The sequence below is a fragment of the Antechinus flavipes genome, chromosome 6 (genome assembly GCF_016432865.1).
Source record: "Antechinus flavipes isolate AdamAnt ecotype Samford, QLD, Australia chromosome 6, AdamAnt_v2, whole genome shotgun sequence".
Classification (NCBI taxonomy): domain Eukaryota; kingdom Metazoa; phylum Chordata; class Mammalia; order Dasyuromorphia; family Dasyuridae; genus Antechinus; species Antechinus flavipes.
This window is the reverse complement of record NC_067403.1, coordinates 259,781,868-259,808,022: the sequence shown is the minus strand read 5'-3', so window position 1 is coordinate 259,808,022 and position 26,155 is coordinate 259,781,868. Positions and strand designations below refer to the sequence as shown.

Here is a 26,155-nt window from a genome sequence, read left to right as displayed (position 1 = left end):
CAGCTCCTTCTGAAAACCCCCCTCTAAAGCTAGTCTGTGATCCAACAGCTCAGGCCTTGTATGTTGGAAAACTGCTTGGTTTACATCTTAAGGCATCAAAAAAGTGAAAAAGGTTTTTTTTTTCCTCCCGTGACCCCTGCTCATCTTTCAGGAGAAAAGATACTACTGAGTCTTTAGAGAACTGTTTCTACTAAGTACCTGCCTGACCCTATGAGCATCATCATTAACTATTTGTTTTTGTTTTTTATTAACCTTGAATTTGAGAGAGAGAGAGAGAGAAGAGAGAGAGAGAGAAAGAGAGAGAGAGAGAGAGTCAGTCCCTGCATTACAGTTTGTGCAAAAAAATAAAAAGGAAAAGTAAAAAGTGTCCCATTGGACATGGTCCTCCATTTCTGCAAGAAGAGGGTTTCCCCAGGCTTTGGCTCACTCTGGGCCCTGCCGCAGGCTGTCCATGGAGCAGACTGCATTGCAGGCAGAGTGACTCTCACTGGAAGTGAGGGTTCTGGAAATCTGGGCCTCCCTCCTGCTAAACCGCCACGTTGTAGGAACCTTTGGACGTCGTGCTACTTCTCTGGGTCCTGGAGGATGTGGGGCTGTGGTTGCTGTGGCCGTCACTCGGGAGGACATCCTTCCAGATATCCATCATGTGCTGCTTGCCCTGCTCCTCCTTCATGAAGAGATCCACCAGGAGGACTTTCTCCTTGTGAATCTGCTGGCTGATATCCTTGGGAATGTCGGGGATGATCCAGTCTACAAAGTCACTCATGAACATGACCAGGTTCTGGGAGGAGAGAGAGGAAGGAGGAGGGAAGGGAAATCATCGTCATGAGGACACAGGCCCGGGGACCCCTAAGCTTTGACCCTCTGCTGGGCTCCTGAATGATCCCTTGAAGGCGACAGATAAATGAGTAGAAAGTCATCTACTCGGTAGGATTTCAGAAAAACAGTCTGCGCTTTTCTTCTCCGGGCATGTTGCTTGGGACAAGCTGAGTTCTCTGTTAAACTTTCTAAGGGATGGAGGTCCTGGAGGAGGGGGAGGGAGAAGGGAATCTTCCTTCTTTTCCCTTGAAGTTGGTGCAAGATCACCGTGCAAGAGGTGATTGAAAGCTCTTCTGCAAAGTGATTCACGCTCCTCCCATCTCTCTGCCCTATATTTAATGGCACCTTCCCCCGAGGATTCAGGAAGCATGAGAGGATTTTGTAGGAGGATCTTTGAGGTGCAAGAGAACTCATTTCGGGCCATTAAGAAGCCACTCTCCCTTATGACCTCAGGGAGGGATTCGAAGGCTGAGCCTATTCCCAAGCTTCCCAAATTCTACTTGTCAAGGAGCCTAAAAGTGGCTCTAGAAAGGTCAGATTTACAATTGTGATGGACATGCCCCTCTTCGACAATGAGATGAATCAAATCAGTTCCAATAGAGCAGTAATGAACTGAACCAGCTACACCCAGAGAAAGAACTCTGGGAGATGACTATGAACCACTACACAGAATTCCCAATCCCTCTATTTTTGCCCGCCTGCATTTTGGATTTCCTTCACAGGCTAATTGGACACTGTCAAAGTCTGCGTCTTTTTGTGCAGCAAAATAACTGTATACATATATTAGACATGTATACATAGATTGTATTTAACTTATACTTCAACATATTTTACATGTATTGGTCAACCTGCCATCGGGGGAGGGGGAGGAGGGGAAAAATTGGAACAAAAGATTTTGCAACTGTCAATGCTGAAAAATGACCCATGCATATATCGTGTAAATAAAAAGCTATAATAAAAAATATAGAGAAAGGTCAGATTTAGCTCCCTGTCAGAGGAGACTTCTAACAATGAGAGCGTCCCTAGAAGGAAGGTGAGTCCGGCCTTACTGGAGGTCTTTAAGCAAAGGCTGGACGGTCCCTTATTGAAGAGATTGGAGAAGGAATTCCTGTTTGGGACGGCCCCAGACCTTCCCTAGGGACTCGTGATTCCATGATTGTTAACAGACACCACAGGAGGAGTCTGGAAAACTCCTTTTCTGGATCTGTAAAAACCATAAAAAGGCCAAGATTACCTGGAAGACTATCACAAAGGCCAGTCGGACAGCCAGCACGGTCCAGAAGTCCTTGGATAACTCATATTTGTTTTCAGACCAAGGAGGCTCTCGGTAATCTTTATACCTGTGGACAGAGATGGCCATGCTGAGGATGAGGAGTTCTGCCTCCATCAGCTGGGTCACAAGGTGTGTGTGGGGGGGAAGGTGAGATGCTCTGGTCCGCTTTCTTTCCAATGCTTGCAACCCCAAGGTAGGCCAGAATGTCCCCTGCCGGGGGCTCATTTGCCTCTTTTTCAAGGGGCTGCTCTAACTTCCTACCTGCATATCTGCACCTCATAGCCCAGATCCATGGGATCATTGGGGGCCGTCCCCGCTTGGAAGTCGGTGACGTTGAAATAGGAGAGCGTGTGGTTCACGAAGCCGTGCATGGAGCCATCGTCACTGTACATGTAGCGATACACGAGGCGGGGGATGAAGTCTGAGGTGAAGGAGATGACGAACGCCTGGGAGGCCACAGGAAGAGTCAGAGGCACAAAGATACCCCTCGGAATCCTAGCCTAGGACTTGCCCTGACAAACCTGCTCTGCTCCCATTTTGTGATCTCCTTAATGAACTGAGACCCTTGGGAGGAGGAGGGGGAGGAGGAGGAAGAGGAGGAAAAACAGGAAGGGAGGAGGAAGAGGAGGAAAAACAGGAAGGGAAGAGGAAGAAGAAGAGGGGGAAGGAGAAGATAATCACTTTCTGAAGATGCCCTCTCGTTTCCACACGCCTCAGCCCAATGCTCCAGGCTCTTTAGTTCCCCAATGCCAGATCTCCTTGTCCAACCCAACACCCAAGCTGTGTTCCATAGTGGGTCTTCTTCCATCCCCCGACCCAAACTCCTTGATCCTTTATCCAAGTTCTTCAGAACCCTCATGAACCTGATAAATCCAGCCCAGCTGGGCTGATAATGGCTGCCTGTCCTTGGAGACTATTTATCGGAACGAGGCCTAGAGTCTTGGGGAAATGTTAGCCCTGGGAAAAGGCCAGTGAGGGAAACTGAGGTTGCTCTTCAAACCACACCCTGGCAAGAAGGGGGCCCATTCTGTCTATGCTTTGGGGAATCCCTGGCGTGGAGGCGGCACCCACACACAGCTCTTCCAGCTCCAGAGCCGCCTCGGGCTTCCCGAGGGCACCCTGCCAATCTATTTTAGATAAGATTTCTCAGAAGATAGCGTTAGGGTAACGGCTGGGTGCCTCCCTGGGCTTCGGGCACAACAGGTGTCTGTCTTGTAGATTGTGTAAGTCGCTGCTGATTGCCCCAAGGACAGGCTTAGCAAACCCCTGGACTCCTTGGGCAAGAGGCCACCGGCCTCGCTTGGAGGGCATGGGGCTCTAAGGACATTTCCCAGCTGTCACCCTCCCGCAGGTGCAGGGAATTGGCCAAGGAGGCTGTGTGTGAGCAGCCAGGCCCGAAGCTAAGTGCGGGTCTCTCCTTTCCAAGGAGTCTGGTCTGGAGCCCGAGCAAAGTGACCATAAACCTCCCTCTAGCAGAGCCCAGGAGAGGAGTCTGCCAACGCTGCCTTGCGGGAGGCGGGAAGGGAACAGCCAGCCTGGCAGCGAGGAAGGCAAGGAAGCCGTGGCTACAAAATCCGGCAGGAAATCGGCAAAGTGGCAGCGGTGAGGAGCCCCCGGGAGAGGGAGAGCTCTGCGGGCTGCCAGCCGTCAGCACGGGCCTCCTCGGACCCCGGCTTGCTGAAGGGATGGGAGACCTGTGGCACGCCAGAATATGGGGGCCACCCAGACGGGGCAGAGCTGTGGCACACCGGGCACAGGACCACAGAGAGCCTGAGAAGCCCAGCTCTTCTCCCAGTACCCAGCCTCTCTGAGGGCAGCGCAGGGGGTGAGAGGGGACAGCATGGAACGTCCTCAGCTGCAGCAGTGGTGACGAATGGGAACGTGGGCCAATCTCTTCTCGGCCTCAGTTTCCCCGTCTCCACTATCTGACCTCTAAAGTTTTTTAGCTTTGAATCCTATGGCCTCTTCCTGAGCTTGTGGAAAAGAAGTTTGGTTTGTTTTTTATTCGCAATGTAGGCAACTCCCTGTCAGTACTAAAACAGACAGCCGGGCGGAGCCGGGAAGCCCCAGGTTTGAATCCAGCTAAAATGCTCGTGTGATGTGGGGCAACTCACTCACCCCGAGCCCTTAGACTCCAGGGTCTCTAAGGTCCCCCCAGTTGGAGCTAGGATCTCAAGAGATCGGGCTGGAGGGGAATCAGTTTTTGATCCAGGTTTAAACCCAAAGGCCAGTGAAGGCCAGTGAGCTCATCTCCTCCCATCAGTCAAACGGCCATTCGGGGGGTGAAACGGGACCCCACAGTGGCTCCTCCTCGTGCATGCACCACCCCCCCTCTCCCCCCAGCCAGGCCCTCGCCAGAGCCCTCCCTTCCCGGGCCGGGCACTACACTTACGTTGATGATGACGGCCAGTTTTGCCAAACATCGTAGAATATTGTACCAGTTGCCTAGAGGAAGAAAAAAGCCCCAGATGAGGTTAGAGTGAGGGCCTCTGTGTTTGAGTTCACCAAGGTGCCCCAACGTGGCCAGTGTGGCCCGGCTGAGGACCAGCTCCGACAGCAGCCCATCTGCTCCTCCACAGTAGGGTGGGGTGGGGGTGGGATAGGCCGGAACAGGAGCGAGGGCAGGGTCGGGAGGAGGGGCTCTTGAGGAACCTGCTTTAATGCCAGACCCTACTTGGTAATTAGCTTATCTGCTGTTTGGGAGGAAGCGGCCCCTCTGAAGGGCTTCCCGGCCGCCTTCTCCCCAGTAAGTGCTCTGGAAGAGCTGCCCTTGCTGACACCGATTATTTGCTTAGAAAAGTCTCTCAATATAAACACAGGCGGGTCCGGCTTCCGTTTGGGCCCGGTCGGAAGGGTCTAGAACTCCACCGGATCGGGGCCAGATCCGGGGGCCACGGGTCATTCATCGGAGCGAGAGCCGGTGGGCCAGCCTGGGGAGAGGATGGAATTCCCGACGGGCCCCCCGGGCCTGCCGGGTCTCAGGCCATCCTTGAGGTAGAGGAGGCTGTGGAAGCCGGGCTGGCGCTCACGAGTAAATCATTCCCAGCCCTGCCACCGGCCAGTTTACATTAGGAGGGGGTGCCTGGGAGGGCGGGCTTCTGCCTGATGGCCTGTGTAAACACAGGAGGAGAAATTCAGCCCGGGAGTATACTCGGCATCATTCATCCTCTCATTACCCGCAGGAGCGGGGGCCCAGCGGACGCCGCCAGCTGCTGCCGCTCACGCCACGGCCACGCCGCTCCCTTCTTGTTCTGTTGGCTCGGGACCGGGCCGCAGTGCGGGGCACAGGTGGCCAGGAAGGCCCCGGGCTGGCGAAGGAAGGCTGCACCTTTGGGGTGAGAGGGCGGGAGGCCGGCCCTGCTCAGCCCCTCGAGGAGGCGGCACTGCCCGCGGACCAGGCGCGACATGAAGGCCTCTCCCAGGGAGGGCACAGCCGTGGCCTCCACAGGCAAGGCCCAGGAAGAAGAGGCTGGGCGGGAGTTCTGCAGGCAGGAGCCCGGGTAGTCAGCCTGCGGGGTCAGCCGGTGAGCCAGGGTTCGAGGGCCGGCCCCAAGCCCGTAGCTCGGGGAGAAACGGCCCCTCAGCCAAGGAAGCCGCTTGCCCACCCTCAGGCAGAGCAGCGGAGCCTTAGGCAGGACAGCCGGAGGGCACTTGGGCAGGTAGGGGCTGCTCTGTCCCCCCACAAAAATGATGACAAGTCAGGGCAGGACATGAATCCGCATGCCCAGAGACAGAGAGGGAGGAGGCTCTCCGTATGCTCGGCCTGGGGGAGGATGGGGCCGGCTGCCATGGGGGCACAGGCGGGACTCGGCACAGCTCGGTAAAGTTCAGTGGTCGCTGGCGGGCTCTCCTCACGTTCTGCGCCTGGGGCCGTCTGGCAGAGGCCTCCAGGACAGAGCGGGGTCCCCGTGGGCAGGGCCTGCGGTCCTTTCTCCGGAGTCACTTTTAAAAAGTGCAAAAAAGGAATGGAGCAGAGGACTCGGTTTCCCACTTGGCTGGGGGAGGGGCTTTGGAGGGGATGACTCCTAAGCTTCGAACGTTCACGGATGCCCACCGCGGGCCGGCGAGAGCGGGAAGTGCGGTGCGGCGGCTACGGGCGAGCCGGCGGGGAGTCGGGCGCTCCTGGGCTTTCCCTCCGCCGGCTCCCGGCTACGGGCCCCGAGCAGGTGCCCGAGTTCGGAGCAGGCGCTGATACGCCTGGTTACGGGCAACAGTCAGAGCGGGTGTGGGCGGATCCTTCTGGCAGCAGCGAGGAAGCCGAAAGGAGAGAGCCCGGAGGCAGGGAGGGCAGGAGGAGGACAGGGAATCTGGAGAGAGGCGGGAACCAGAGCAGAGAGGCCTGAGGGAGGCCCGAGCGAGGCCCGAGGGGAACCGGGTGGAGATGCGACAAGATTTGGCCACAGAGGGCGAGCTGAGCAAGGGTCGGGAAGGACCACGGGCCCTGGAAAACAGCAGCGAGGGCTCGAGACCAGGCGCTTCTGACTTAGCCCATGGAGTCCAAGGCCCGTCCGGCCGGAGCCTTCCAGCAGGAGCCGCAGACCCGGGGCTCGGCAGAGAGGCTGGAGAAGGAGCCGATGAGATCCTCAGGGGAATGGGGTGGAGAGCCGGGGTCCAACAGAGAGCGGGGGAGGGGGCCCTTGGGAGTCCGGGAAGCCTCGAACAGCGAGCCCAGGATCCCGCAGTCAGCCCGCCGGCCATGGAGGAGTCTCAGCTACAGCGCCTGGGGGGCGTCATCCAGCCTTCCCCGCAGACCTCGTGGGGCGGGAGCCTCCAGGACTGCCCAGGAACGTCTGGGGGCGGTGATCCAGCTTTAGGCAGCGAAACTTGTGGGGCGGGAGCCCCGGGGCTGCCCAAGAGCCCTGGGAAGGGTCATCCAGCCTTCCCTGCAGACCTCGAGCCCCGGGGCTGCCCAAGAGCCCTGGGAAGGGTCATCCAGTCTTCCCTGCAGACCTCGAGCCCCGGGGCTGCCCAAGAGCGCCTGGGGGTCTCCAGCCTTCCCTGCAGACCTCGCGGGGCGGGAGCCCGGGGCTGCCCACTCCCGTCCAGGCCGATTCTGTGGGGGAGAAGCCTCGCTTCCATTTTGAATTTGGCTCTCTCGGTCCTGCTCCAGCTCTGCCCCGGCCGGCGGAGCCACGAGGGGCCCAGGTCTGCAGCCGCCTTCAAGCGGACGCAGCTTCCTCCTGGGAAAAGATCCTAGTCCCTCTCCTGTGACAGGGACAGTGACATCACCGGGGTCTCCCCTCTCTTTTCCTTAGTTTTGTCCCTTGGAAAACGGCCGCCGAGGCCGAAGCGTATGAGCCGCCTTCGATGTCCCTCCTCGTCAGGCGCAGGCCGTGCTGGGCGGGGGGTGACTCCCTCCTGCAGGCCCCCCCCCGCCCCTCCCATTCAGTCCTCCTGTGCCCCTCCCCCACAGCACCCTGGGCCGGGGGCTGACAGAAGCTCTCAGAATTCTCGCCCCCCGGGGATGCCGCGAGAAGCTGCGGCTCAGTGTGTGTGTGAGGGGAAGGGGGGCGATAAGAAGCCCGGAGCCTCCGGGCACAAGCGGCCCCGACACCCCCTTCTGCGCGCTCGAGCCTGGGCTCCGTGGGGGGGGGGGAGCGCCCGTGACGGACGGAGCCCAGGAGCGGCCCCTCGCCCCTTACCTATGTCCTTCGCCCTGACGGCCACGGGCCTGCGCAGCTCGGTCACAAACTTCTTGGCGTCCAGGCGGATCTCGATGATGTTGTTGAGCAGCGCGAAGAGGGGCGCCAGCGGGAAGGAGGCCACGAACAGCGTCACGAACCCGAACTGGATTACTGCGGGGAAACAGGCGTGTGTGCATCGTGTGCAGGGGAAGGGGCGCGCGCGAGTGAGGGGGTGTGTACTCGTGCCCACGGGCGCCCGCATACAAACAGGTAACACAAGTAAACGTGTGTGCGTGTATCTGCGTGTGCATGTACACACACAACTATATATGCCGCGTGCTATACCATAAGTAAATAAAATAGAACTATAAATAAAGCCCCGAGTTTTCGGAAGTGACGGCGCCCCCCACAGTCACGTCCGATGACACGGGAAAGGCTTGCGGCCAGGCCCCGGGATGCGGCGCCCCCTGCCGTTGGGAGGCGGTCCTCAGCCACAGGAGTGGGGACGAGCCCCCGAGACTCACAGGGCGGGGTCTGGCGGCTCCTAAGGCCCCGAGGGGCGGGGAGCTGGGGCTGCCATCAGAGGTACCTCCCGCCACAGCCCCCGGACCTGGCTGTGCTGCCCCAGGAAAGCCCTTCCTCTCTCTGGCCGCCAGGCTCGTTTGCAAACCCCCGAAGGGTTGGAAGTGGTGGAGGGAGATTGGGGCCGGGCTGGGCTTTCCCGCACAAGGAGCCCCGGGGAGCCCGTCCTTGGCCCCGCCCCAGCTCGCTGCTTGCGCTCGCTCTGCTCCAGCGGGTGCCGAGGGGAGCGTCGGGCGCGTCCCTCAGAGCTGGCGCTGAGAAGGGGGCCGTCCCTGTCGCCGCCTCCCTCCCGCCTGCCGAGATTGCATCGCGACCACCCCTCATGGAGTCCGGCTCCCCGGCCCGGGCTCGGGGCGGCAGACTGAGCCCCAGGTGGCGGAGGGGGAGCGTCGGGGAGGGATCGGAGCCCCCGGCCCTTCACCCACTGCGCCCGCTGCCCCAGATGGGCGAGGTAACGCCGGTGCCCCGGCCCAGGGCGCTCGGCATGGAGGAACCTGTGGGCTCCGGCTCTGGGCAAGTGAGGCCGACACTGCCACTGGCCCTGCCGCCGACGCCCAGCCCGACACCTGTTCCAGGGACCGCTACCCCCCCCCCCCAAGCTCACTGTCTCCATGGCAACAAGCGCAACCACTCAGGCAGCAGCAGAAGCCCCGGGGGTCGGAACCCCCAGATATGAGAGAGAGGTGAAGACGGCCCCCAAATCACCAAGCTGCCCAGAGCCGGGACCAATGACGGCCTGGGGGCCCGGGGGGTAACGAGCCTTGTGCAGCAAGAGGCCGCCCCCGCCAGGGGCTACTCTGGAACTGGGCCCGGGAATCTGGAAAACGCCCCCCCTCCCCCGCGGTCACGTGCCAGCCCCATTATTCCCACGTGGCGCCCCCATGAGGCTGGAGCCCGAGCTCCTGCCTTTCTTGCACTCACGGGTGTTCGCGGGCCCCGCACTGACCGCCCCCTCTGCGCAGAAACCTTTTTTTCTTTTTTAAACCTCAACAGCGCCATATTCCTGCAGCATTTCCGGGAAATAATTCCCGATGGCAGCGACAGAGCGGGCCCGGTTTGACTAAAACGGCAGCTGGGGGAGGGGAGAGCCACTCCCCAGAATGCCTCGGCGGCTGCCAGCTTCTCCCTTCCCCCAACCTGAGGCAGAGAAACAGCCCGTGTGCGTCCCCCGGATGCCCGGGGCACCGAGGGGACGGGCTGGCCTCGGGCTGGGGGCGTGACCAGAGAATCGTCGCCTCTAGTTTTTGGCAGACGTCTCCCAAGGAGCCAAGTCCCTCCTGTAAAGATCTGCTCCCCAGGACCCCAAGTCCTAGCCCCCCATCGCTTTATTCGAGGCCAGTGCTGAGTCCCTACGACCTTGGTGAAGGGAAGGAGAGCTTCCCCCTGGGAATTTTATGCAAATTCCTCCGCGGCAAAACTGCCGGACGGGGGCGCCTCTGTCCTCGGTGGGCGGTCTCCCCTTCCTCCCCAGGGCCCCCCCGAGACTCTCGGGCCCCCACCCTGCCCCTCGGGGCCGCCGCCCCGCCCCCATCCCTTTCACTCGCCCTTACTCATTTCCATGTACTCCGGGGTCAGGCCCGAGAAGGGCTCCAGGTTGTAATCCACCTCATAGCGCTTGCGCTTCTTGGTGGACTCCTCGTGGTCGGAGGGCCGCTGTTTTAAATAGCGGAAGAACTTCTTCATTTTCCTGGAAGGCAAATGAGGGGCCGTTAGGTGGCTTCTAGAGCTGAGGGTTCTTGGGGGGCCCGGGGAGCGCCCGCTGAAGGCAGACTTCTAGACCGAAGGGCCGCGCCACCTTGGATGGCCCGGGTTAGGGTTAGGGTTAGGCCAGGAGATAAGGATGGGGAGGCTCTGCCCCAGGTCTGCACCCCCATTGTCAGCAGCCGTTGGGGGAAGGGCCTTGGGGATCCCCTGCTCCGGCTCCCAGGCAGGGGGCTGCCAGTCAGCCTGGGAAGGGAGGAGCCCCCCTCCCGCCCCCCGCAGGTCACTCACGGGATGCCGATCTCGAACAGGTTGTTCTGGATCAGCTGCTTGCCCAGCATGATGATGCTGAGCTGGATGCAGAGCTCCATCAGGCAGCCCCCGGGAGCGCACTAGGACACAGAGGAAGGGTCCCGTCAGGCTCCGGGCCCCGCCCCCTTCTCTCCCCCCCTGGGGAGCAGCGGGCCCGGAGCCACTGCAGAGCTTCTCCTTGCCAAGACTAGCCCCGGCCCAGGGCTTGTCCCTCTGGGGAGACTGAGCCTGGAGCCGCTGGCAGGGCCACGACCGCAGACGCGGGCGTCTGGTCCTGTGCCCAGTAGGCGCCGCTGCCAGTCGGGTCTACGCGTGCTGGCGTCTGCTTGTGACGTCCTGTTTGGGGGCTGGAGCCCCCCGAGATGTCTCACCCACGGCCCGAGCTCAATAACACATGGGGGGAGAAGGGTCTGGGGAGGGGACAAGGAGCCAACTGTCCGCCATCGCTGCCCTCTGGCTAAGGCTCCGCTGCTCCCCTCTGCTGCCCCAGGACGGGTCCCAAGGTCTCAGGGCATAGAAACAAGGCCCGAGCGTGGGGGGGAGCCCAGGGCAAGGAGCCGTTACCTCTTCCATGCGGAAGGAGCGGAAGATGTAGAGGTAGTCGCCTGGGCGTCCAGCAAACCTAGGAGGAGAAGGCGGGGATGGGCTGAGCTCCTGGGACATCATGGGACGGGCCCTCCCCCTCCCCCACTGCCCGGTGAGACCAGAGCGATGAGCTGGGCTGGGGGCCGGACATCTCCCCGCTCTCGTCTGCTCCCACAATGGCCCCCGGGCCTCCTCTTGGCCCCCGCCTGCCTGGAACATCCCTTAGGGGGGTGGGAAAGGAGGGAAGCAAGACATTTATCTTCCCCGATAGAAAACCATGGATGGAGGACAAAGGGAGGGCTGGGGGTCAGGAGGATGATGAGCTCTGCCTCCCAACGGAGGCTGGACCAGCTCCGGAGCCATCTTGGGCCAGACGGTGTGGGGCAGCCCAGGAGCACGCCCCGCTCTCGGCAGACACTGCCCAGCCACAAGGCAGACCCTCGCCCAATAAAGATCTGGCCGCCTGATGGGAGGCAGGACAATCGGTGATGGTCAAGACAGGCTCCAGTCAATCTGTCTCCTCTCCCTCCTTCCCTTGCTCCCCTCTCCTCCTCCTTCTCTGTCTCTGTCTCTCTCTCTGTCTCTGTCTCTGTCTTTCTCTTTTCTCCCTCTTTCCCTCCTTTTCTCTTTCCTTTCTCTGTGTTTCTACTTTTGTCTCTCTCCTTTCTCTCCCTCTCTGTGTCTGTCTCTGTCTCTTTCTCTCTGTCTTTCTCCTTTCTCTTTCTCCTGGCTTTTGAATCTCTCTCCTTTCTCTATCTCTCTGTTTCTCTCCTCTCTCTCTCTTTCTCCCTTTCTGTCTCTTCTCCTTTCTCCGTCTGTCTGTCTCTCTCTTTCTCCCTTTCTGTCTCTCTCTTCTCCTTTCTCCGTCTGTCTGTCTCTCTCTCTCCTTTCTCCGTCTGTCTGTCTCTCTCCTTTCTCCGTCTGTCTGTCTCTCTTTCTCCCTTTCTGTCTCTCTCCTTTCTCTATCCATCTGTCTCTCCCCTCCCTCCCTCCCCTCTCTGTTTCTGTCTTTGTCTCTCTCCGCCTTTCTTTCTCTCTCCTTTCTCTTTCTACTTCTCTTTTTCCTCTCTCTGTCTCTCTTTTTCTGCATTTCTCTCTGACTTTCTCCAACTCACAATAAAAACAAGGGTTCAGAACAAGAGATTGTTCAGAACAAGCAAAGGGGGGAGTAGAGAGGACCCCCCATCTTTGCCTTTCTCTGCTTGTTTCCATCTGAGTGGGAGCCCGAAGGATCTTGGGAAACAGTGTTTTCCCGGGGACTCTCTTGTGTTGGCAGGGACCCCTGGTGGGAGGGAGGAATTGCTTGGGGGGGGGGGCTCTCGGCTCTCCTTAGTGGAGCTCACCGGCCTTTGAAGAAAGCCACGTAAAAGATGGGGCTGTACGCGTTGACAAACTTCAGCAGGAAGGCCTTGAAGATGAGCCGCTCCTCGAAGGTCTTGTCCGTCTTGGGCACCTCTGAAAGCGAGAAGGCAGGGCGGGGGTTCGAGGCGCCGCCCGGGGGCTTCCGCCCGGCCCCGGCCGGAGGCCCCCCGCCACTCACCGATCTGGGTCAGCCAGCGCGCGATGGAGCCGTAGACCTCGTCCAGGATGATGATGACGACCAGGTTGATGATGACGGCCGTGGCCGTGACGGTCACGCGCACGTTGGCCCGGCCGGCGGGGGACGAGTTGATGGCCAGCGCGGCCGCGGTCGAGATCCTGTAGATGATCACTCCGAAGACGATGGCGAACGTCAGCCCGATCTGGGAGGGAGACAGAAATTGGGTGTTCATCCCGCCTCGCGCGGAGAACCGGATGAGGTAGCAGAGTGAGCCGGGGCGGGGCTGGGGGTCCAAGTGGACCACCTCGGCCCTTATTGGCCACAGCCGATGCGGCTTCCCTGAGGAACGGAGCATGAAATAAAGCATTTATGGAGCACTTACTGTATGCATTTAGGGTTAGACTTATACTGTATGCAAATCACTGGGAGGGATACAGACGATCCCTGTTCTCACTTCTACTGAATGGGGCATTCAGACAACCCAGAGGAAGTTTTCCCACAGTATAATGACCTGTCGGGGTCAGCCGGCTGCTACTCATCAGGGACAAGACTCGAACCCACGTCCTTCCTGGCTCTAAGGCTGGCTGGCCGTCCACTAGACTGCCCTGAAGCCTTTCCCATCCAGGCTGCCACTATCTCTACAACTGCCATGGAAAGTAAGTGCTGTTATTATCCCAATGTTACAGATGAGGAAACTGAGGCTGGGAAAGCTGGTGACTTGCCCAGGGTCCCACAGCTAGTCAGTGTCTGAGGCAGGTCCAGTCCTTCCCACTGAGCTGCGCTACACGTAACGAGCTTTCTTGCCAGTGAGGCAGGTTTGCCGGGAGATCGGTTCGAGGTATAACTGTCTGGTTTGCTTCTTCACCATGAAGCAACTGGAAGTTCCACTGAGCACAAGTCGTGAGTTCAGATCCTGCCTCAGCAAGAGCAGTGAGACCCTGGGCAAGTCACTTACCCTGAGCTCAGTTTCCTCATCTGTAAAGTGGGGCAGCCCAATCTACTGGGCTATTTTGTTTTTTCAGTCAAGTCCAACTCATTTTCTTGACAGATCCTGGAGGGGTTTGCCATTTCCTTCTTCGGCTCATTTTACAGATGAGGCAAACAGGGTGCAGTGACTTGCCCAAGGTCACACAGCTAGTGCCTGTCTGAGGGCAGATTTGAACTCATGGCCTTGACCACAGGATCAGGGCTCCATCCACTGTGGCGCCACCTAGCTGTCCACACGGTGAGGTTCAGAAGCAAGGCCACATTTAAACATTATTATCATTATTACTGTTGTTGTTATACTTTCCAGGACCAAGGGAATATCCTAAGGTGGCTTAGTTAGAGCTGATTGAGTCCTGCTGTGGCTTCCGCTGCCTGGGGCCTTCCCTCCCAGCAGAGCCAGGGGGCCCTCCCTCAGCTGGCCGCACTGGAGCCAGGGACTCCCTAGCGCCAGCCTCTGCCCCAGCCCTCACTGCTTCCCTTTTTCCCACCGCTCTGTATCTGCCTCCATTTCCTATCCACGTTTAGGAGCGCTAAGCCCCTAGGGAAGGGAGCTCTCTGCCTCCGTCTCCCCAGAGCCTGGCAGAAGGGCTCCCTGCTGAATCACCCCGGGCCCTGGCCGGCCCCTGGTTTTCGATCACTCACCATGAAGATGATGCTGATGAAGTTGGTCATGTAGGCCGGGAATCGGTCCTTCCACGTCAGCTTCTCCTTATAGACCTAGAACATAAAAAATAAGTCACTTATCCCCACCCTGGCGGGAAGGAGAGGCTTGTGCATGTGATGAGCACAAAACGGGGGGGCAGCCCCCGAGGGGGGGGGTCAGCGCGTGCTCCGGCCCCTCCTAAGCGAGGGGAAGCTGGCTCGCCTCAGACCAGAAGAGGCGTTTATCTCCTCCAGATCAGGCTGAAATCAGCTCATCGAGGGTCAGACGGCCGTTTGCCGCCCTCGCCCAGCAGGCGCCGAGCCCCCTTGTGCAACCTGCTCATTTCCCCCTCTCGCCACGAGAGCCAAGAAGATGGTTATCATGCTCGGGAGGCAGCGCGGTTACTGAGAAACACTCCATCGACCCGGCTGGCTTTCCTGGAGGGGGCTGGAGGACTGGTTTTTCTCAACTATCAAAGTGCCATTTATGAAGTAAAACATCCCTGTAGACTGTGCCAGGGGGCAAGGGGGCAGCAGGCTCAGCAAAAACAGCACGGGCACTCCGGGCAAGCTGAGGAGTCCTCCGGGTCAAACATGTCCACCATGCGGCAGGAACCGCTCACGTCACCCTTCCTTCCAAAACAATTCCCGGGCTCAGCCGTGCAGTGCCAAGCTCTCCCTGGCAGCTAGGTGGGCACGGGCACTCCAGGCTGAGGAGTCCTCCGGGTCAAACACGTCCCTCATGTGAAAGGAACTGCTTGCAGCAGGCGCTCACGTCACCCTTCCTTCCAAAACCAATCCCGGCCTCAGCCGTGCAGTGCCAAGCTCTCCCTGGCAGCTAGGTGGGCACGGGCACTCCGGGCAAGCTGAGGAGTCTTCCGGGTCAAACATGTCCACCATGCAGCAGGAACCACTCATGTCAAACCACTCATGTCACCCTTCCTTCCAAAACAATTCCTGGGCTCAGCCATGTAGTGCCAAGCTCTCCCTGGCAGCTAGGTGGGCACGGGCACTCCGGGCTGAGGAGTCCTCCAGGTCAAACAGGTCCATCATGTGGGAGGAACTGCTTATGGCAGGAACTGCTCACGTCGCTCTTCCTTCCAAAAGGATTCCCGGGCTCGGCCGCGCAGTGCCGAGCTCTCCCTGGCAGCTGGGTGGGCAGGGCACTCCGGGCAAGCTGAGGAGTCTTCCGGGTCAAACACGTCCATCATGCAGCAGGAACCACTCACGTCACCCTTCCTTCCAAAACAATTCCTGGGCTCAGCCATGTAGTGCCAAGCTCTCCCTGGCAGCTAGGTGGGCACGGGCACTCCAGGCTGAGGAGTCCTCCAGGTCAAACAGGTCCATCATGTGGGAGGAACTGCTTATGGCAGGAACCGCTCACATCGCTCTTCCTTCCAAAAGGATTCCCGGGCTCGGCCGCGCAGTGCCGAGCTCTCCCTGGCAGCTGGGTGGGCAGGGCACTCCGGGCAAGCTGAGGAGTCCTCTGGGTCAAACACATCCATCGTGCAGCAGGAACCACTCACGTCGCCCTTCCTTCCAAAACAATTCCCAGGCTCAGCCGCGTGATGCCGAGCTCTCCCTGGCGGCTGGGTGCAGAGGAGACGATGTGAAAGTTGAGCAGTGAAGTTGGAGCAGTTGGACTTGGCTGGGGGAGGGGAATGTGGGGAATGGGATCCTTCACTTGGGTTCTAGACTAACGTCCCATCATTTTGGTTCCTTCGGGAAAGGAAATGCAGCCATTTCACCTCCTCTGTGACTCTTTTTCTCCACTAGTTTGCCAGCTCCTCTGGCAATTGTCCAGGCTTCTGAGAGCAGGGAGAGAAAAGGAGCAACAAAAACAGGAGCGGGCACTGGGGTGCCACCCACGCTGTCTCCTACTCGCCCACCCCACCAGAGAGTTGCTCTGTTCCTTGCTCACTTCAAAGCTACTTTCTGCTTCAGCTCAATTTAAACAAAAGGCTGAGGGGTGGCAGGGGCTCGACTCTGAAGAGGCGTTTGAGAAGAAAGATCAATCCCGGAATGGGCCGAGCCTGCCACGCAGGACCATGGCTCATCTCCACTGCTGGAGCCAGGGCTGGAAAACTGGGACCTTAGAGGCTGCAGCCTCCAAATGGAGTCCTCTCATTCTGAAGCCTTGAGCAAGACCAGGCCCTTCTGGGGTCTGAACACGCTGTTGGACTGGGAGCTGCCAGAGGCCTCAGACTTCAGGCCAGCATCTTCATATTAGCAGCAAGAGAGCTGTCCAGGCGTGGAGGCTCATGTGAGAGTTGGAAATCTGCATCCAAGTCCATCGGTCCTTTCCTATCTCGGGACCTTTGCCCACAGGGCTCCTCCTGTCTGCAAGGCCCGCCATCCCTTCCCGCTACTGCCGGACAATCCCTCACTTCCTTCTGAATCCTTGCTGCTCCCAGGCTCGGCCCCAGCACTTTCCGCCCCTCAGAATTCCTTCATACTTCCTCCCATGCTCCCTGGAGAAGGCTCCAGTGCAGGGATTGGGTCATGAGTACTTCTCCCCGAGTCCTGTTGTACCACTCTGACCTTGGGGTTCCTCTTTCCGCCTGGAAAATGAAGGGACTGGATGCAGAGATCCTGATGGTGTCCTCAGCTCTCCACTGGCACAAGCCCTTTCCCCTGGAACCACAATTGAGGAAGGACGAAATGTCACTCCCATGTATCCCATTGCTCCTTTCTGTCTTGAGCACCAAGGTCTGGGCCCATTCTTGCACTGGGGCTGATGATGAGATTCTTTACTCTGCCACTTACCAGCCAGGTGACCCCTCTCAGGGCCTCAGTTCCTCCATCTGTCAAATGGGGGAGTTGGTCAAGATGGCCCAAATCTAAGGCGCTTTGGGGGCCCAGTCCGGAATCCTAGCCCAGACACTTCCTAGCCACGTGACCCATCGTGGGCTCTGCGGCCTGCTCTGAATGTTGGGAACGACAAGCACACCGAGCTCCCAAGTTTGTTGGTAGACACACCGCACGGAAAGCGCCCGCCAAGCTTTTGGTGCTTCAGAAACGCTGCTGGTTCTTCTTAGCTCAGCTCTTAGGCTGAACTCAGTTCAGAGCACAAGCTTTTATCATCCAGGCACTTGGGCCAGCGCCGGGAGAGATGCTGGGAACTCCCAGTCCAGAGCAAAGTCTGCTCTCAAGGAGCCCCTGTTGGAGGGAGGGCAGGTGAGCTGACACCCGTTCTCCACCCCAAGGAGCTCATCCCAGACAAATGAGCGGGAAAATACAAAGTACATTGGGAAGAGACAGCGAAAGCTTTAATAATCTCGGTCTTGTTAATAAAACAACTAAAATCGCCGTTCTTTTTAGTAACCTCTCGAATGACTAAAATCACCGTTCTTTTTAGTAACCTCTCGGTCTTGTTAATAAAACGACTAAAATCACCGTTCTTTTTAGTAAACTCTCGGTCTTGTTAAAACAACTAAAATCGCCATTCTTTTTAGTAACCTTTTGGTCTTGCTAATAAAACAACTAAAATCGCCGTTCTTTTTAGTAACCTCTCGGTCTTGTTAATAAAACGACTAAAATCGCCGTTCTTTTTAGTAAACTCTCGGTCTTGTTAATAAAACGACTAAAATCGCCGTTCTTTTTAGTAAACTCTCGGTCTTGTTAATAAAACGACTAAAATCGCCATTCTTTTTAGTAACCTTTTGGTCTTGTTAATAAAATGACTAAAATCGCCGTTCTTTTTCATAACCTCTTGGTCTTGTTAATAAAATGACTAAAATCGCCGTTCTTTTTAGTAACCTCTCGAATGACTAAAATCGCCATTCTTTTTAGTAACCTTTTGGTCTTGTTAATAAAATGACTAAAATCGCCATTCTTTTTAGTAACCTCTCGAATGACTAAAATCGCCGTTCTTTTTAGTAACCTTTCGGTCTTGTTAATAAAATGACTAAAATCGCTGTTCTTTTTAGTAACTTCTTGGTCTTGTTAATAAAATGACTAAAATCGCTGTTCTTTTTAGTAACCTCTTGGTCTTGTTAATAAAACAACTAAAATCGCTGTTTTTTTTTTTTTTTTTTTTTTTTTTTTTAGTAAACTCTCAGTCTTGTTAATAAAACGACTAAAATCGCTGTTCTTTTTACCAACCTCTCAGTCTTGTTAAAAAAAACCATTTAAATTGCTCAAAAAACAACTCTAGAATGGTTTGGGGCTGGGGCAGTGCCCTGCCAGCTGGGGTGGGGGGGGAAACAATGGTCTTGTGTGGGAAGGAGCCATGTTCTGAAGAGGCCTCCAGGCAGAGGGAAAGGCAGCCAAAGGGAGGATTCTTTTTCTGGGGACCATCGAGGGAACGAGTTGGAGGAAGGATCTTGCCCTAGTGATTTCCGTCTGCTGCCAGTCACTAGACACCAAAGGGGCTCCTGGGGTCCAGTCCAACTGAGCAGGCTGTTGAGGGCACTGCCACCCTGCCCAGCCACCCAGAGAGTGCTCAAACTCAGCTCCTCACTCTCACTTCTGCCTTCTCCGAATTCTGTTGTTTCTACCTCTCCAAGACACTCCCTTGTTCCCTTTGGGATGGCTGCCAGCCTGAGCCTCTCCCTGCAGAGCTGGGAGTCTGCCTTCCTCAGTGTCCCCCCGCTCCAGTCCAGTTCCACTCAGCCAGCAAAAGGGTTTGCTCCTCAGTAGACTTCAGGAGCTCTCTGTGGCCACCAGGGTAAAATATAAAACACCATTTGGCCCTCCAAGCCTTTCCTAGCCCCTCCGTGACTCCATGGTACTGACCTCCTGGCCTCCCATAGGTCCCTTCACAAGCTAGAGCTTGCCCTCTCCCCCATCTCTACCTACTGGACTTCCCTGTCTTTCTCTAAGTCTTAGTTCATGTCCCACCTTCTCAAAGAACTCCTTCCTGGTTCCCTAGTGCTAATGGCTTCCTTCTGAGATTCCCAGCATGCATTTGGTCTCGAGCTGGTCCGTGACAGTTGTCTCCCCTTATCCTCTGACAAAAAGGACGTATCCTTTTTTGGGGGGTTGCCCAGCACTCAGCACTGAAGGTGCCTAATAAATGCTTGTTGACATGCACAAGGTAAGGCTCTGATTTGGGATGCGGGCAAGGACCTCCCAATTCTGGGATCAACTTTGTCCGGATGCCCCGCGGCAGCACCTGGAAAGGCTGATGGGAAATCCGATTTTAGAGCTGGCGAGCTTTGTTCATCCTCAGGACGTGACCGAATGAGGGAGTGCTCAAGGCTCCTTGAGGAGGTCGGGGGAAGGTCTACGATTGGCAAATGTCAATATGGGCAAGAGCCCACGAAAGTGCCCCGGGGCTGATTCTGACAGCTCTGGGCATAAGCCGCAATCCTGATACTGGCTCCTAGTCCCCCCTCCAGCACAATGATGACTGCTGTAGGTGCCGGGGCCCTTCTGTGGGGCCATGAGGCTTTGAAGAGGGCCTGGCCAGCCTAAGAACAAAAGCAGGGCTCCAAGGTATCCCTAAAGCACAGGGCGAGTCAGGATACTCCCCAGTTCAAGAAGCTTCAGGGGCTCCCTATTGCTCAAAAGTTATGCTGCCAAAGTAGAAACTCCTGGTTGGTATTTAAGGTCCTCCCCAGAATGACCTCATGGCCACACCATGACCTTCCTTCTGTCCTCCTTCGGAGCCCTGGTCTCCCTTCTAGCCCCGGTTCAGCTGCGACATCTAGAAGGGTCTTTTCTTGGCCAATCTCCTCCTCCAAACATTAGCTCTCTCCCTTCCCTGCCTCCACATCCCACCCATTATAGCTAGGGGGAAGATGTTTTGTATTTACTTTTCAGCATCAACAAGATCTTTTCCCCAGATTTCCACTTTCCTGAGGGCAGGCCCACAGCAAACTGACTGTCCAAATCTTATGTCAGACATTTAACAGCCGTGTGACCCTGGGCAAGTTATTTAAACTCAGCCTCACTTTCCTCATCTGTAAAATGGGGATGACGTATTACCTACCTCTTAGGGTTATCAGACGCAAATAAGAGATCCTGTGCAAAGTGCTCTAGGAGCATTCCACTCTCTCCCACGCGTGTACACGTAGCCGTGCCAGGCCATCGCCACTATTCTTACCATTACCTCTTCTCGCACCCAGCACGTCTTGCCACGTGCCTCCGGCTGAGCCCCCTGCTGCCAGCTTCAGGCCCCGAGAGAAGGCAACGGCCACCCCACAAAGGTCATGACCCTCGGGATAAACGCGACCCGCCGGGCAGGTGGGCACCTACCTCCCGGGGCTGGTGGGATTCTTTCCGAAGGGATTTCTTAAAGACCTTGGCTTCGTACTCCGCCCGCGGGTGAGCCTGTGGAAGGAGGCCAGGGGCCAGGTCAGTTATAAAGCAGGACGCCAGCCCGGCCCCGGCGGGAACACGTGGCCACCTGCTCCCCAGGCCCCTTTGGCAGAGCCGCCGGAGCTTGCTGCCAGGTCAGAGCTGTGCCCTTTGGAGCCCTCCCCCTCCCCCGGCCCTCCTCCTCGCAGCCTCCCGGGAACTGCCCCCCCTCCCCGGGGCAGCTTCTGATGTCTGGCAGCAGGCCCCAGGCGGCGCGAGAAGTCGCTGACCACAGAGACAGGCGCCAGAGAAGGGCCACAGAGCAGTCACAGGAGCGGGAGAGAACAGGCTCAGCAAGCACTGGCGGATGCAAGGACCCCCGCCCCCGCCCCCGCCCCCCGTCAAAAGCAGGCGCTCCGCTCGGCCCAGCTCGAGAACAGAAATGAGAAGGAAAGACCGAGGGTTAAGAGACGCCAACACTGCTGGGAAGAAGGCAGCGGCTCCCGGGCGGGGGAGCCGGCCAAGAAGGCTCCACCAGAAGCGGGGAGGAGATGAGACGCCGGCCGAGCATCAGGGTGAGCGGAAAGTCCCTTTCTGCGGGGAGACAGGGCGGGAGAAGGAAATGGAGTCACAAAAAGTTCCAAACCTTGACGGTCTCCTTCACGGATCAGTAAGTGGGGGGCGGGGAGGGGGGAGAAGAAAGAAACAAATTGTCAATCACTGCAAGTGGCTCTGGGGAGACATCCCCTCCAAATCACAATCTCTCTTTTTGCTGAGAAGCCGGGGAGAGCGGAGCCGGCACGGGGGCAGAAGGGACCGCTTGGGAACGTCCCATCCCGACGCCCGGAGGGTCCCCGAGTCTGGGGCTTTCTATCGCCCTGCAACCTCCCGGAGGATGGGGTGGGATGGCTCGCGGGAGGGAAGCCCGGGGTGAGTAATGACAGCCGAGCTTCTGGATGGGATCCTCAGGGCCCATGTCTGAGCACTAGCGCTCGCTTTTCTGGTCTGGAGGTGCCTGGGAGTACTGCTGGCCGGGAGAGCGGCCCTACGTGCAAAAAGTCACTTTGGAGACCTCCCGCCCTCGGACTCTTTCCTGGCCATAGCCGTGGGGCCAGCTCGGAAGCCAGAGGTCCTGGGCTCAAATTCCAGGCCTGCAGCTTGTGAACGAGTGGCTGCCACACCCGGGGCCCTCCCTGGTGTGCAAAGCGGGGTCTTTCAGGGGCTGCCCCCCGGAGGACCCGGCAGCATTGCTCCCCATCTTAGGTCTGCACCCCAAGGACCAATATCTCCCCGGTGCGGGTCTTCCTTCCCTGACAGAAGACAATCCTCCTACAATTTGTGTTCTGCCGGACCCAGGCCCCTCGTTAGGAAATGGGAGAGGCCGGGCCTGGCGATCCCCGCCGACCCCACGTCCGGCCCTCCCGGCCCCAGCACCCTCTGGTCCACTGGACACACGTGGCGCCACCGGGGTGCGGCAGCCAGGCCGAGCGGCCGAAGAGGGACCCTCCCCCAGGTCCCCTTCTCTTCGCCTCAATCCCCTCAGATTTTTCCTAGCTCACAGTGGAAGGTGAGTCCCGGGCATCCAGCACAGAACCTGGCACCGAGTAACAGCCCAGTACGGGTCAGGAGAGTCTGGTGAGTCCCTGCGCTCCTGCCACGTGTGACCCACTCCTGCCCAGTGCGCGCCCGCACACTTCATATACACCCTACATATACTTGCACGTATATTCCCTGGCCATCCATGTTTTCTACATTTGTTCTCTGTCCAATATTTTTGTAGTGAAGCCGCTAGGGGGCGCAGTGGTAAAGCCCCAGTCCTGAAGTCAGGAGGGCCTGAGTTCAAATCTAACCTCAGACACTTAACACTTCCTAGCTGTGGGACCCTGGGCATGTCACTTAACCCCAACTGCCTCAGTTAAAGGAAAAAAGAGAGAATATTTTTGTAGTAACTTTTGGAAGAGTGTATCCACATAACGGGGATCACTTCTTGTCACTGAATTTTCATGGCTGTTTGATTAAATGTCTTTTGGGGGACAAAGCACTGTGCCTTCCGGTGAGCTGGTAAATGGGAGCACATCGGCGGGGGCTCACGGGCTGGGGCTGTTTGTCGGGACTGACCCAGAGAATGCCTTCGGCCCGGGGCACACACGTGGGGTCCCGGGGGCTCCGTTCTGGAGAACGATTAGGGGACGTTGGGGAATCCTCAAGGGACAAATCGAACAATGGGACAAGATCGTATTTGTGCTTCCGACCTTTAAGGTCACTCTCCATCAGAATGGCTGTAATGGCTGCTTTTGTCCTAGACACGTCTGACTATTTTGGGAGAATTTTACCTCCTGACCCAAATGCCTAAAAGGGCTTAAAAAACGAACAGACCCGGAGAGCCCGCCATGAAGCCTCCGGGAACTCGTCACGGTGGGGAGGGCTTTCGGCTGGCAGCCCTTGAGGCTTTGGGGTCTGAGCCCCAAACGTTTCTAATAAATGATCCCACTTTTTCATGTGACGAGATCCGAGGGCCCGGACTCAAGGAAACTGGCAATTACCGATGAGTCAAGGAGGGCATTTCTCCTGAGATCCCGGGAGACAGAACCCTGGCTGCAAGCCCTTCCACCAAGCCATAATTACACTTTGAATCTTCCCTCCTTTTTTTAGATCCCGGAGGGCCAATGGGTTTTGTTCCCTTCAGTATTTCCATCTTCCCTCCACTCCCTGGCTGCGAACCACACCCAACGGTCGCAGCGGTGAGCAGAGGGCTGGCCAGGAGGGGGAGGTTTGGGCCCGGGCCCTGTCGGTGGGAGTCGCTGCCATCTGTCTAGTGTTCCCCCGGCAAGGCCGGCGGGCAAGCCTGGAGCGGGCCACCTGGCCCGGGCCCCGCTTTTAGCACCTTCCCCACAGCACCAGGGGAGTCTGGGGCAGCAGGAATCTCCATGACCGCGCCAGCGTGTCCAAAGCATTCCTGCACATACGTGGGGCAGGTCTCCCTGGTAACCAAACATGCTTCCAACACATCCCGAAATGAGTTCAGAGGCAGACCACGTGCAAGATTTTCCTGCTGCCCTGGGACAGGGATCACGTTACCGTCCCATACCACACTGAGACATCAAGTTCTTTTGGGACCTACAAACAAACTCCCCGGCGACCAGGAGGCGAGTGAAGGGTCCAGATGCAGCCAGTGGTACTGACCTCTTCCTCCTCGAACCCCGTCAGGTCCCATATATAGTTGAGCCGCATCTGTTTTCTCTTCCAGTGCTCCATAAATGTGGCCGCTGGACAGAGTAAAGAGAAAAGAAGGGAGTCAATCGCATGGGCGAGTTTAACGTCCGCGTGGCCGGCAGAACCCACTTCGAGTCGGCTCGGAAAGCCCCGCCGGCTGCCGAGGTGACGATGAGTCACTGGGTCCCCCCTCCCCACTGGGCTGGCTCGGGTCAGTTTTCCAATTCCAGGGACCCGGGCCGGTCTGCCTCAGCCTCAGCATCCCCCGCAACCCTGTCCGGCCCAGCCTCCCAGCCCCAAATCTAACGCCAGCTCTTTTCTGAAGCCTTCCCTGGGATCTCCAGCTGGAAACCATCCCAAAGCACTCTGTCCTCCTCTCGAGACTTGCCACAGTTTCCCTCAGAGCGATTTTAATCCAGGTTTTATGTTTTTATTAGTTCCTTGAGGGAAGGGACTGAGCCACATTTTACAATCTACCTGGGAGCTCTTTCCCCATTTGCCGACAAACATCTGAGTCCCCGCATCCTTCCAAGGAACCGACCCCTTCCCTTGACCCTGCTGCCTCTTACACCGGCTTCCCTTTTACCCCCTGGAGACTGGTTCCCAAGCCCACTCTTGACTTAAAACTGTTCTCCCAAGGCCACGGGAGCCAGCAAAGCAATAAACTCCGTGGCTTTCGCCTGGTGGCCATTTCACTAGCGTCCTCCACAGTTTTCTGACACCACCGGTCCCACACACCCTCCTCCGTGACCTAACTGAGGATATTGCTCCTCAGTTTCCTTGGATGGATGATCCGCTGGCTCCTGGCCCTCGAAGCTCATCATCTCCTCCTCCATCTTGAAGTGCTCACCAACTCCCATGGGCCAATTGCCACCTCTAGAGCATTAACTTTCAGATCTAGAAATCTTGCTCTTGAGCATCAAGCCCTGACCTCTTTTGAGGTCCTTCCGGATGTCAAACTCAACTTGTTTGAACGGAATTCATCCCTCTAGCCCTAGCTCAAAATGCTCTGCAGTCTCTGGGGAGTAAGAACCCCTCCCACTGCAGCTAGCTTCCCCCCACGAAACCTGCCCCGCTTTCCCGCCCCCCTCCAATCATCTGTCATTTCCAGGGAGATCATCTCTCTCCATCCGTTCCACTCCCATGGATCCCTCCATGTTTCAGGCCCTCAGCATCTCTCAGCTGGGCGATCGGGACAGCAAACTGTTACCCAGCATCCTTTCCCCCAGTCCCAGCCCACCCTCCCTGCAGCCGCCATCTTGAGATTTCTAATGGGCAGGTCTGATCGTGTCATCCCACGGTTCCAGGAGCTTCCGCTCTTCTCTTGCTCTTCAGATTAACTCTTTAGCTCCCCCAGCAAGTTCCAATAAAGGCCTCTGGGCTTAGTCCACATCCTCTCCTGCTTTAGAGGCGCGAGCTCCCAGCCTGCAGCTCACCTGACACCGGGCTCTCCTCCGACTCACTTCTCTGGGGCCGGATGATGGGACCGAGAGGGGAGGATGTTACACATGTGGAGACAGAAAGAGCCCAAAGAGAGGCTTCCTAGGGAAGGGCCCCTGGGGTTCTTGGTCCCAACATTGCCCGGCCCAGAGCAGGATCTCAAGACTACCAATGGCTTTGGATGGGGCGCCCGCCAGATTATGCCAGGGACAACGAACATCAAGATCATTCAGTCCGAAGCCTTCACTGTAGAGGCCAGAAAGCCCAGTGCTTTTTCTCCCTTCCTCCTTCCTTTGCCTCTCTCCTCCCTTACTCTTTCACGTTTTAAGTTTCACTGCTGGTACATGTTTAACAATTGGCTCTCCAGGAGGAAAAAAAGCATGAAAAACTTTTGAAGTTATGCTTAACATTTTCTTCATCACTTTCTGAAGCCTAGATAATCAGCAGAACAACAAAGCAAGTCCTGATCTGTAGCATTTGATGACTTCCAAGATGTAAATATTCATACTGAAAATTTAACAACTGGCTCCCCTCTCTCCTCCCTTACTCTTTCACATTTTAAGTTTCACTGCTGCCAATGAGTTTTTTAATATCACAATCATTTCTAGAAATTTTCTACTTCAAAATCAAGTTTTCCCTTACAACTGAGTCAAACTGTTAAGCACAAACATGAAGGAAGTGTCCCAGGCAGTCACTTATGATCCTGTGTATGGTGGTACATGGTTTAACAATTGGCTCTCTGGGGTGGGGGTGGGAGGAAGCATGAAAAACTTTTAAGATTATGCTTAACATTTTCTTCATCATTTTCTGAAACCTAGATAAAATCAGCAGAACAATAAAGCAAGTCCTGATCTGTAGCATTTGTCGATTTCCAAGGGGTAAATGTTCACACTGAAAATTTAACAATCAGCTCTTTAACAACCACCTTAGGACCATTCATCTCTGTCTCTGCAGATCTACCTGTTCAGCCCAACATAAGCTCCCATGCAAAACAACTTGGTCACGGGGCTTTCTCTTTTCACCACTTTGCAGAGTTTTTAGTCTCCCAAGAACAGGCCTCTATTTTGGTGCCTCCGGTGCCTGGCGCACAGTAGCGCCTCCAGAATAGTCACTAAATTGAAATCAGGCACAGAGGGAGGGGAGGAATTAAATGGCGTCCTGTTTAGGCCAGATGTTATCAATAAGGAGAAATAA

The 26,155-nt window shown here is 56.9% G+C and overlaps 1 protein-coding gene and 1 long non-coding RNA gene across 4 annotated transcripts in view; both read right to left on the bottom strand.

Moving 5' to 3' along the window:
• Nucleotides 1-286: 286 nt before the first annotated feature.
• The window catches only part of ANO1 (anoctamin 1), a 148,040-nt gene continuing 122,171 nt past the window's right edge, over nt 287-26,155 (bottom strand). Inside the window, exons 14-27 of the mRNA XM_051967318.1 lie at nt 23,492-23,574; nt 20,955-20,966; nt 20,267-20,341; nt 14,066-14,140; nt 12,437-12,638; nt 12,240-12,351; nt 10,876-10,933; nt 10,291-10,391; nt 9,849-9,985; nt 7,735-7,887; nt 4,485-4,537; nt 2,354-2,538; nt 2,054-2,159; nt 287-781 (exon numbers count right to left, since the gene is read on the bottom strand). Coding sequence (XP_051823278.1) covers nt 527-781; nt 2,054-2,159; nt 2,354-2,538; nt 4,485-4,537; nt 7,735-7,887; nt 9,849-9,985; nt 10,291-10,391; nt 10,876-10,933; nt 12,240-12,351; nt 12,437-12,638; nt 14,066-14,140; nt 20,267-20,341; nt 20,955-20,966; nt 23,492-23,574 — 1,607 coding nt within the window. The 3' untranslated portion in view covers nt 287-526. The remainder of the gene's footprint in view (nt 782-2,053; nt 2,160-2,353; nt 2,539-4,484; nt 4,538-7,734; nt 7,888-9,848; nt 9,986-10,290; nt 10,392-10,875; nt 10,934-12,239; nt 12,352-12,436; nt 12,639-14,065; nt 14,141-20,266; nt 20,342-20,954; nt 20,967-23,491; nt 23,575-26,155) is intronic.
• Nucleotides 17,414-19,976, bottom strand: LOC127541955 (uncharacterized). 3 transcript variants are annotated; one of them, XR_007948512.1, is made up of 2 exons: nt 17,912-19,976; nt 17,414-17,861 (listed from the first exon to the last, which is right to left on the bottom strand). It is a non-coding gene; the product is annotated as an uncharacterized LOC127541955 (long non-coding RNA). The 3 variants fall into 3 exon arrangements; XR_007948513.1 differs by having other exon boundaries at nt 17,414-17,824; XR_007948514.1 differs by having other exon boundaries at nt 17,414-17,574.